This window comes from Phalacrocorax aristotelis, chromosome 2 (assembly GCF_949628215.1).
Source record: "Phalacrocorax aristotelis chromosome 2, bGulAri2.1, whole genome shotgun sequence".
Taxonomy (NCBI): domain Eukaryota; kingdom Metazoa; phylum Chordata; class Aves; order Suliformes; family Phalacrocoracidae; genus Phalacrocorax; species Phalacrocorax aristotelis.
Window position 1 is genome coordinate 31985450 of NC_134277.1, and position 12725 is coordinate 31998174.

The following is a 12725-nucleotide window of genomic DNA, read 5'->3' on the forward strand; positions in this document are numbered from 1 at the left end:
ATACCCTTGTCCTGAATTTTAGGCACATCAGGAAAACAATTTAATGTAAATTCAATATGATGTTAAAATACTGGATTAATTTTCTAACCTAAGGACCAATATAAATTGTTGGCATATCTAAACACACTTCCAAGGGTTGAAACTGGATATAAATTGAAAACTTTCCAAGCTTAATAAATTCCAAGTAATTACTAAGTAACTGGTTTTATGCCCAATGATTTTCTGCTTTTTCTATTGTGATCCATTTCATGCCGTGACATACGAACACACCACAAGCTGCATCTCACCCTTGCAATCACTGATCAGTAAATGAGTTCTGAATTCTGTAATTACTGTTTTCTCAAACTTTGAGAAACAATACCAAAATTATATTGTTCCCCACATGTTTCTTTTCCTGCCTTTTATTCTGCCTTGATATTTTCTCCAGAGAGTCCTCCTGGGCCTTTTTTGCTGGAAGAGCGGGGTATTCTGATCCTTTAGCCAACAACGTGCCACATACCTCACTGATCTGAACCCTTTCACCCAAACCAGAGCACTCAACAGAGACAGGTAACACACATACAATGTGTATTTCCTGCAGTGCAGAGTCCAGTCCTAAATAAACACAAACAATGTTTGTTGGAGCAGGTTGGCAACATTTTTTAAATTTCCACAATTTCTCTGTCTGACAAAGGAAAAAGTTGAAAGCAGGATACCAGCACCCTGACCACTGGTGAGATGATAGCAAATGAACGCCCGTTAATCTTCTATTTCAGAAGCTGATGTAGATCAGTTGCTGCCCAACATTCAGCAATATAGTTACAAGAGAAGCCAGAGAGGTATTCTTTCTGCTAGTGCACAGAAATATCTTGATATGAGTAAGTCTGTCTTTGGAAGGGCAAAAAAAAAGGAATTATATGATTTAGTCTCAAAAGATGTGAATGACCAAAACGGTATTCCCAAAACACATCAGATCTCCTGTTAGGCAGACTATGAAGCCCGGTGAGAGAAAAACAGGCAATATCACTTCAAACTGCTTTTACCTTTTAGCTAAGCTTGGCTTCAATAGTAGTAGTGTCCGCATATCAGAATAAGCAACAGTCATTCCTTTTAAACCACCAAGTCAGCCAATATATTTCTCTGGTGATGTTTTTTTGCTTTGTACTTTTTTTCTGAAAATCTACTTAAAAATGTGTAGCAATTTCACACGCACAGACACATGCAAAGATAGTGAAAAATCCATACTTTGGGCATAAGTACAGAGTAAAGATATAAAAATTAAAAAAAATTATGTAAATAAAATACAGTTAAATATAAAAATAAAAATGGAAAATATAATTTGGGGACATGGATGCCAAAGAGATTGAATATTTTTACCTGAGGATATCCACAGGATTGATCTTATTTTCTAAGATACACACATTATACTTTACTATATACTGTAAGTCTGGAAATACTTCAAGCTTTGCACATTTCTTAGAAAGGGCTATGCAACCCATTGCAAGAAAAATAAAGAGACTTGAAATCAGATCAGAAAGCAGTCTGATTATTTACATGAAAATACATAGACACAAGCCAGGCAAACTCGTGCAAATAGAATAAAGAGGAAAATGGAAAATGTTATCTGAAGTGATGGAGGTGGTGTCACAGGCTCTTTATTAGATACATTAAGTACTTAAAATCACTTCAGTTATATAATTAGCAAAGATAAGAACTATAGGTTATTTAATCAAGGGCTGGCATATTGGTTGAAATGATTACTTTTCAGGTAATCTATTAAAAAAATTGATTTTGAACAGTTGTACTAAAATAGGGTTAGGAGGATTGGCTGATTTTTTTTTTTTTTAATTCTTTTCCAATTACCTAAGTCTCTCTAATATGACACAAACTAATTTGCAATTTCAGAGTGTAGAGTTAGAAGCCTGGAGTATATTAGTCGTAAGATTCTGGATCTGAAGCAGATCTAAGACCCAATTTCTCATGACTTGAGGTACAAGGAAGTAAAACACATGCTGTAGATCATATCAGTCCATGCTGCACTAAAGGAGTATTTGGGCTCTCCTCATTGTCTATGGGTACTGTAGCATATGCCTGGATAACAACATTCTCTAAAAATAGAGGCTTAATTGTTGAAATTAAATGATTAAAAAAAATAAATCCCATAAAGCACCCACAGTTAAGAGTAAAGGTTTTCATGTTGTGATCAAATTTTAATTTATTTGTACTAAAGAATAATGTGTTTATGTTTATTAAATAGGAAGTGTAACATTTACTTCTTAACAATTCATTTCATTGTTTTTAATGGCTTCAGTATTGTCAATAATATTCTACGTAAGTGCGCTGTGGCCACTCAGCAACCTTGACTGGATTTTGAAAGAAGGTTTTGTTGGTTTCGTGATATATATTAGAAATGGCTGTTGCTTAACTGTTTAGAAAGCCCAGCATCTCTTGTAAACATGAAACATATCCACATGAAACTTCTGTAAAGATTTGCCATTTACTTCAGAGATTTGAAGACTAATTGATCCAAAATGAAGTTTTAAAATCAGCCGCAAATTTACATTTTTAGTATTCACTAGTTCTGACTATAAAACTAAGTCCTCCCCTCAAAGAAAATCAAGAAATATTTGATAAAAAAACAATTGTATAAAGATGCATTTTATTCAGTGCGTGCACGTGAAAACTAGAGAAAATAACCTTATTCATTAGTATAGAAATACCCGACCATGCTTTATCAGCAAGCAATAAATAGCAAGCTGTAATTTAGCAGTTTTGTTACCATCTTTCTCATATCTATTATGGACTCCCTTCACATGTGAATTTACTGCAAATGCAAGTAGTCAGAAAACTTTTTCTAACATTGTGTTATTAATTGCTATTTCAAATGGTGTGACTAAACAGTGGAAGAGACCAAGATGTAATTCCTATATAGTTAAGTTTGCCTTTAACATATTGTAATAAAAGGCAGTAGTTTTAATTCATTAAAGAATGTGTAGAACATCCAATAGGCACTTCAATCCTACTCAGTAATGAAACATCATCTTCAATAAATTCCTTTACCAGCCTGACATCAGTTGAAGAAAATTAGATTTTATTGACCTTGGCCTATAGCATATGGATAGACCTGTTGTGAATCAACAGTTTGTTACTTACACAATGCATGCTGGGCCAATCCCCCTATATGTGCACCATGTCAAACAATCCTTTCTGCTAGATAAATCAACGATTTTCATCCTTTAACATGGTTATACATTTTGCTTGAGAATTTATAAAGCAACTGTTTCTTTAACAACTGGGTATCATTACTTATCTTTAAAAAACACAACTTTCCTTAAAGGAAAAAACATTCCCATATCCTGTCAATATTAATAGTTCATATTTCAGTTATTTGATTGTTTTTAGAAGTGCAGAATGGCAAGTTTTTCATAACAACCACCTCCAATGGAAGTGCCCAATAAACAGATAACCCTTACCATTGTAAAAGTACAAAACTGGACCCCATTTTAGTCCTGCAGTAGTGAATTTGACAGCTGAGGACCCTGAGAATACAAACATAAATTCAATGCTCTGCTTAGGGTCTGATACAGCACACTGCTTTCAAAGATGTACTTTGAAATCACAGAGGTTGCTCAGGACATAGGGATGTCTACTTAGAATATATTTTATAGAGCACACTGCCTCTAGCCCTCATGAGTCTGGTTCTTCATCCACACCAGCCTCCCAGATAGCCACTCCGGAATAATGTTTAAGAGTAAGATGTGTCTCAGGCAGAGGGCCTTAGCCTATTATTACTTTCTAGAGAGATTATAAAAATGTGAAATCTTGTATCAGAGAGAGGTGAAGATACTGCAGATGCAGACTGCTGTCATTTTGCTCTGCAGACAACAGACATAGGCTGAATCAGCATTATGCTCCAAGTATCTTCTCTTATCCCAGCTCAGTAAACTCAAGCACATATTACACACTTCAGGCATTTTATCTAAAGATGAGCTACATGTTTGAAGCCTGACAAAAGAACATGTTGATTCTTTTTTGTTTTTCTTCTCTCTATAAACTTTATAACCAAGAGCTAGGCAGAGTAAGCTAACTACAAGTCATCTCTTGCTCATGTGAAAACAGTCACACGCTATCACAAATATTTTCACCTTGTGTTGCTTCTTCTGATTACTACAGTTGCAGTAATATTGCCTGAGTTCAGACGTATTGTTCCCTGGAGTCTTATCCTTTTATGAAAAGAAACCTGTGGGTTCAATGGGACAGGTAACAGATGTCTGCAATCTGGTCTCTCTGTGGTGCCAGTGTCTTCTTTTTAAGCGTTCTCAGCATAGTCACGACCAGAAAGGGAGAATAGGCTGAAGGAAAGAGACTGAAATGTCTGCAATTCAGGTTCAGAATTTTGGGTTGATGATTAGCATATTCACTGCAAATATGCAGTTATGATTCAACCCAAGAGACTCCATCACTTAAGCTGAAGAACTGGAAGAATAATGAAAATATCAAAATAGTTTTGTTCTATTCAAAATGAAACATTTTGACTTTTCAATTCAAAGCTAAAATAAGCCAGCTTTAAAACAAAGGCTAAGTACGTCTGAGAAAGGAGCATTTTATTCACTTCATGACAAGTGATCTTGCTTTTAAACTGAGGTTGCCTTATTTGAAAATAAGGAGAAAGGTTACACTGATCCTTTTTAATTTGTGGTGTTCAGTCACCAAACTGGAACTAGCACTTCCTTTCAACAGCAAGTGATTTGGGGAAATCTCCAATATTCAAGTGGAATACCTGTGTTCCGCCTTCTTTGCTGCCAGGTTGGATTAGAAATCTGTGTTTGCAAGATAGGATTTTTTTATTTTCTTCTTGAGGTCAGTCAAGACATGATACTATGATACTATGATGATACTATGATGACTACATTGTATAGTACAGTAGTTAAGTTGGAACACATGGAGGAACTCACTAAAGATTTATTTACCTGCCATTTTGCCTACCTTTTCTTTCTGTGGGTTTTCCAGAGTAAACCAGTGTCACATAACATGTAGGTCAAAACAAAAGCATAACTTCCTTCACTCATATTCATTAAAACAACATTTATTCTCTCGGACATCACTTGCACAAAGTAAATCGGTACTTTCTATTACTTAAAAAATTCCTGACAGGTTAAGTGCATAGCTATTGGCACAAAATAAAAGCAAAATTAAGCAAAGCTGAAAGGGAATCTCAAAAGCACATGGTCAAGAAAACGATACAGATCGAGTTATTAGGAATAGGATCTTTTTTCTGCTTTAGGATTTCTTCTTCATAGAAAAGGAAAAGAGACTGATGTTTGAAAATCTCAAAGATGATGTACTTAAGACTGTAAATGCACTTTGTAAATCATACTTTAGTTTACTGAGACTAGGAAATATCTTTTATGCTACAGGGTGCCAGAGAGTCAAATTAGCATGCCTAATTTAACTGAATATTACTTTATGATAGTTAGTAACAACTTGAATTATTTTTTGTTGAATGTATTCTTTGTTTCCCTGTGTAGATTCCAGTCACATAACTCATACATCTGTTATTCCCAGCATCGAGTCTATGATGTTTACACAGATCTCCCTGCAGGGCATTTTGGCCTAACTGAATCGTTATTTCAACAGTATGTCCTAGTTTAATGATACTGTTACTTGAAATGCTGTCTTTTGCAAGTTTTCTTCCTGCTGGGGTTAACTCGGCCCTTCCACACTGAAATCAGAAAAATCTGACCCTACTCTTAAGCAGGCGATGCTGGGAAGTGAACCCTGCTTTCTCAAGCACAGGGTTCTCTGCACTTCAGACCCATAGAGTGGGTAATGTGACAGCTGAGATTCTGGGTTTTATGAACACATTTAAAACTTAATGCAATGTCAGTACGGGTTTCTGATAGTGTGTGCTAATGATCTGAAGATACAATTATTTAAAATGGCAGATTAGGATTCATTCTTTTGACAGAGATGAGGATGCTACTGTGTTCTCACTTCCATTTTCTCTATTTGACCATCACCAGAAGAAAAATTTTTCTCCTGCAGATCCATTTTTAGGAACACGTAATGAATATTTTAAAATCACTGTTAGACATTTATGCTGAACCTTATTTGGAAAACAAAGTGGAACCATTCCAGATTGCAGCTTACAAGTATAATATTTTCAAGTGATTGTGGCATGTATTAAGTGTTTTTCAGTGAAATTTAAGTTTCTGAACACAGCAGACTCTTTTGACAAAGGGACTTGATTTCAATTTAATAAGAATATGAAACAAACAGGTGCTTCACTGAAAAGAAATGTCACAAGGTAGCTGCTAAGTCATTTGAATATTTAAGAAACAACAGTTAATGTGGATTTTTAATTAATGAGTATTTACACATACTTCATCTGAGATTTTCCAAAAACCTAAATGTTTAAGTATCTGTAGGCTGTTTAGAAATCCACACCTTAATTTATTTTCTTCTATTTTTAATAAGTCAATAATACTAAGTCTTTGTGTCCAATACCTATGAACAGTTTCAAAATGTGTCAGAGTTACTAATTAGCCACCTACTTCCAAAGCATTCTACAATATTGACTAGTAGTCATTAAAAAGTCTTTCCAAGCCTTGTGATATGTTCTCGTCTTCATTTTGAGGAGGTAAGCAAGTACAGAAATGTTCTGCTTTCACACACAAGCACAAAGTGTCAGGAGTTTCCCTATTGATATGCTCTAATTACACGTGAAACTTAGGAACAGTGTCAAGGAATGTCCTCAGGAATCGAGGATCATTAGGATCATTAGCAGGATTTAAAGCAAAAGATTGTCCAATCCCAAACTTAACCAGACTTACTTCACTGAAGCAAACACAACACCTTTGGGTTTCAAAAGACCTCTGCACACAGCATAAATTTAAAGTTTCTCTTTAGTGAAGAAACTTTTTACATATTCATTTTCAGAGTAGAACCTCAGTGCAATGACCTGCTTTACAACACTGAATGATAGCTGTGGGAGCTCAAAACCGTGGAAAATCAGGCAAGAGAAAACTAACATAAAACCAGAAAAGAACAGATTTTTTAAATCGTGGAGATATTCACCTGTGACAATGTGGGATTATCAAATGAGTAAGTGCTATTAACTATGGACACCACTATGATTCTGGCTTGAGCTGGACTTGCTGATCCTACATCATTTAGACTGCACAGAAAATTGCACACTCTGGTGAATAAAGTCTTGTGGTTTAGCAGACATCTAAAAAAGGGTTTTATTTTCACATACTGCAGGAAAACACTGTTGCAACATATTATGGAGTGTTGCCACATGCAAATAACTGTTAGTGGAACAAACTATTTCAAACTAACATCATTTGGAAAACTGTATTCAACAAAAGTTGAATCTGCACTTTTTTCTCCCTGTACAAAAGAAGAAACATTTTAAAACATCAGTCTGTATTACAATACTTTGCTCAAGTCTTTACATTCTTTTTTAGACATGCATAATATTTCTGAATAGTCTTTCAATACCCTGAGAATCATTGCTTTTTTCGAGTTCTTTCAATATCGCAGTGGCAAAGCACGTAGGGACTGGAACTATATATTTTTGTAATTAATTTCCTTAAGATAATGTTAGAAACATCAGGTTCCTTAAAATATAGATGAATTTCAAGGTGAGTCTGCTAGCAGATGTTATTAATGGCATATGATTTATTGTGACATGAAATCTGATCTGAAACTCATGTTATTAGCTGAGCTTTTTATAAATTATAATTGCCAACTGCTGAAAATATGCAGAAAGACCACTGATAAACTAGCTTCATCTTCAGGGCCTAGAATATCTGCATTTGCTAAATGTCCAATATCTCTAGTTCTGCTGAACAAGTCTAATACATCGAGATGTGCAGATCAGGCTTGAGTTCAGATCTCTTCATAGCATAATTCTTTCAGAATGAGAAGCATCGGCGGTAGGAAGAAGAGTTCATAAAAAATAAATGTTTACTGTGGAACTTAAAAAGAAACATACACTGGGGGTCATAGTATGTCACTGCATAGTTGCTAAACAGATTGAGTATTCAAGAAAACAAGTCCCCATCTCTGACTGTTAAATATAAAATTTATACTTTCAACATGAAACCAGTAAGAACTTAGGCAATATTCAAACATATTGAAACATCATTCTGCACAGCTCTAAGATGACAGCACAAACAACATATTTTATCATCCTGAGGTCTATGAAGATTTGCATCTACGCAAGACTCGCCAGGTCACCCCCATGGAAAACCAAAGAAAGTCTATGGGTAGGCTCACAATGACAAAATATTTGTGTTAACAATTACTTCTAGATATTCCCCATTTATCCCAAAGTTACTTTGTATCTTACTTTCCCCATGTGTCTTTAAATGTTAATTAAAGTTTCCGAAATGTTGCTTTTACCCATCACAACTTATGTGCTAAATTACCTAAATAAGAAGAGACAAACATAAGCATTGCATTATGAATATTATCTACTCAACAAACCAGATATTGAAAGAAGGTGAATTAACAGTACATGTTGTAATACATTTTTAATCTCCAGAAAAGCTCGGAGATAACATTGCAAATTCAAAAAGCAACACAAGGAACAGATGCAAAGTCTCATTCCTGACTTTTTTACATATCCAAAGCTGTTTAACGATAAAAGCATTTATGTGTAAAATGGCATTCACTTGCCCTTACTAAGAGTATATATGGAAGAGCCCCCTGTCAATGTACCAGTGTGCGTGTGGGAATGAAACATAAGGATCACCATCTGCAGCTGTCTAATAAGTGTTCTTCAGCGCCTAATGGCAAAGTGTCAATTCAGGGATCCTCAGATACCACAATGCATCATCTTGTCCGTGCTAGTCTTACAAGTCAAACGTTTCGCATGTGAGAACAGTTTATTTATAATGCTATTCATTTCAGTTGAAATACCAGATATAAAACAGTTACACTACAAGCAGTCTGGGAGCATATACTTAATATAAAATGCATCAATTTCCCCTCTTACAAGAATCAATATTTTAAAGGATGTGCAAAATTTAACCCCTCACAGAACGTACCTTAATAACATGGAAAGAATCATTTCATATGCAAATATTTTTAGACTCTTACCTACTGTTGAACTTCTCTGGATGTTTTTCTCTCATGATATGGAATCTGTGTGCAATTGAAGCATCCTAACAGGAAAAAGAAAACCATAAATCTATCGTGACAGGAAAATTGCAAAACAGAAGACCAAAACCATAAACAAGGCATACCGTTTGTAAGATGTTTTGTGAACTGTCATTTTCAACAAGAGCAACACTCATCACTTAGAAAGCTTACAGGTAAGCTGTTCCAACAATAGGATATATTTGAACTTAAAAATTGATTACACTTGTTACAGTCTCCATTATTCCTTTTTGCAAATCAGACACAATAGTTACATTTACTGAATGTAAATGTACTTCCACTTCTGTATAGCGAATATCATCCAGATCTGGTGAAGGTCCACAATAAGACTATTCATACACTTCTTTCTTGTTGGAATACTAAATAAGTTCATGAAATTATTCCCTTAGTAAAATTGAGAGAGAGATTCAGCAGTCACTTCATACACATATCACCTGATATTTGCATATGGCCATTCAGTAGCTTTCTCCAAAATTTTGTAGAAAATGGGAATAAATGCCAGGAGATACCCCATTTGCTGTATGTCAGGGTATGAAATAATGTGGGGGAAAATATGGATTTTTAATATAAAAAAACCCTTGTTAACTAAATTAAGTATACTTTATCAAAATATTTTAAAATGTAGTAAATGATGCTAACAATACATTTAAATCACGTGAATGTGGAATGAAATAGCTGTATGAAATATTTATATAACGTTTTAAAAAGAATCAAACCACCGTGGTGGAGGGAGTTGCTGAAAAAAGAATATTTGAAACTGATATGCTAGAATCAGTTTTCACAGCATTTTTATACCTCCTTTTCAGGTATGAAAATAATGTTTTCCTCATTCCAGGTCATGTAATATTTATTTCACATACTAATTCTTTAAAAATTTACAAACCGGGTATTAAGAAAGCAAAAAGTATTTTCATCTTTTAATGTATATATTAAATGAGGTGTGACAATATGAAATCTACCGAGTCTTCATTCTTGCAGGAGATAGTAAACACAGAGAAAACCATTTGGATCATGGTTTTATAATTATGTCTTAAAATGCTGCATATATAAGAATATAAATATAAGAAGAGTTAGTTCAGTTACTAAGAAAATTAATTCCAGTTTCCACGTAAACAGTTTGACAAAAACTACAAATAAAACTACCAGTATAATCAACAATCATGTATATTTAAAAAATACATTATTTACCATCTTAAATTATTATGGAAATACAAAAAAGCTAAGAAGTTGAGAGACCTATTCAATTCATTATGAAGTCTATAGCTAGCAACATTTTAAATTCTTTTCAAACCATGAGAATTAGCATTTTGGGAAAAAACCAAAATTAAATACTTAAATTATATTGTATTTCTGATTCCAAGGATGATTAAAATATTGTTTTTAAACCAATTTTTATTTGAACCAATCAATGTTAATATAAATCTCAAATAAGCAAGCATTTTGCGCAGATATATAGGTATCCACTAACATCAAACATGGCTGCAAGACTTTATGATAATTTTTTATTTACTAGAATCTTAAGCAGGGCACCCTCTGGAGAACAGACTGATCTGATCTTCAGGTTTGGTTTACTGGTTTGTGGTATTTTGAAATTAACTTTAATACCATGTCAAATATAAAATTGTTCAGATAGACGGATAACATTTAAATAAAGTTTTAAGATTATGAATAAAAAAACAGTAACTAAGACGTAATATTTTACACACACTCTACCTACATAAGGATGTAGCATGGAATTTTTAGGTGAAAGTTGTGAACACTGACCAAAAAAAGAATAATTTAGTGGCATCTCTAAATGTATTGGCTCTGTTGAAATACTCTTATTCACGATTTTATGTAGTTTCTAAAGGTGTGTGCACTTTGTTGCTTTATGCACATCACATCATTATTTAATTATTTTTCTTTTATCATTAAGAATGGAATCATAATTTAACATTTTACTGTCCTATAAGGAAATGACAGCAAAACCCCCTATTGAATGAACTGCTGTTAGTCATAAAATGCCTTGTTTTTCTGCCCTGTCATCCAAACTGTCACCTGAAACTTTCGTTGCTGTATTCTCAAACTGCACTCATCATTACTTTAAATTTATTTTTATGTGCAATTTTATAAGGCAAATATCCACAAGTATCCAGGTGATCCTACAGTTCTTGGAGACGGATGAAATAAAGCTGACAGTAAACCCTGAGACTTCACACTTCTAAACAAAGCCTGCCAGCTGAACTAAAATAATAACTCTGTTAACTTTAGAAAGACCCATCATTCATACTTTATCCCACATTAGATGTGCCAACATTAGAAAAGTGTATTTGTTAGCCAGTTTTATATGAAAAAGAAATCAAAGGACTACTGTTGTGGTTAACTGTTAATTTTCTACATGCTGAAGCAAAAGAAAAAGACAGACCAAAGACAAAATGAATAAAGGAGTAGTAGCATATTTGACAGAAACTAGGAAACACTAATCAAGGACTAACTGTCTAATGAATGAAATGAAAAGGCTAATGCGCTTACTCATGCATAACAAATGCAAGGCACAAACAAGCCAGGGATCAATGCCCACTGCAGATGGCAAACAGGCAGTTGTTTCCATGCAAGGTTGATTTGATCAAAATTTTCCCCTGCCTGAACATTTTCGGACTCCAAAATGGATCTACTAACTTAACGAGCTAAGAGGTTAAAAAACTAATACACCAAAAGCTAATTTTGACGAGCACAACACAAGGCAGGCACGTCACCAACTTCATACAAAAATTGTTGAAAGGCTATTTTTATTAAAGGAGACTGTAAACCAGAGTAGTAACTGAACACAGGCAAGCTCAAAAGTAGGGGAGCTGCTAAGGCTTTCTTCACTTTATATTGCTCAACTGTCCTTTTGAACTCCTGAGTCCAACATACAGAGTCCTTAGATTCCCTAGCACAGGGACCTCTACCCAACTGTAACTCCATGCTACAGGAAGATCTGAAATCAGCCCATCCTGGTTGCATGTTAGCAAAATGATCCTTTGCTTTAGGAGGAAAAAAGAAAAGAGAAGAAGAAAAACTACACTGCATTTTCTGTTTTTCAAATGTCTAACATCTTTTATTTGTTAAGCACACAGAGCAGTAAATGAAATAATAATACTACTAATGAAAAACAACCGGAATAATTGAAAATAGCAGGAACTTGAGAGTGGGAAGGAATGCAAATTCTGTCTCCTAAGAGTTACAGGAATTTACAGGTGTCATCCCTGAATCCTGAGGAACCAGCATTAAAAGTTTTGTACTTCTGGATGAGGAGAGGGTCCTTCATTGTGAGCTGTTTTGGCTACATTGAAATAGGATTCATTTTAGCAGACTTAATCCAGCCGTTTCAGAAAGAGGCATCTAGCCTAACCTATTTAGAGCATACAACTGTAGTTGGACCAATGGAGAATTGATTTCTTTTTTGTGTCACAACCGATATTAAAATCACCTAATTAACTATACTGACAAACAGAGCAATATCCACATGTAAGTCGAATATTGTTTGCATATTGTTGCTTTAATATGCTGACCTTTCCTGGTATCTGATATTGTGGATGGCCAGTAAAATATGAGAA

At 34.4% G+C, this 12725-nt stretch overlaps 1 protein-coding gene across 3 annotated transcripts in view; it reads right to left on the minus strand.

The window, feature by feature from the left end:
• Nucleotides 1-12725, minus strand: part of DGKB (diacylglycerol kinase beta) — a 364782-nt gene that overhangs the window by 132892 nt on the left and 219165 nt on the right. For all 3 annotated transcript variants that reach the window (XM_075082948.1, XM_075082947.1, XM_075082945.1), the window contains exon 20: nt 9088-9152. In XM_075082948.1, coding sequence (XP_074939049.1) covers nt 9088-9152 — 65 coding nt within the window. The remainder of the gene's footprint in view (nt 1-9087; nt 9153-12725) is intronic.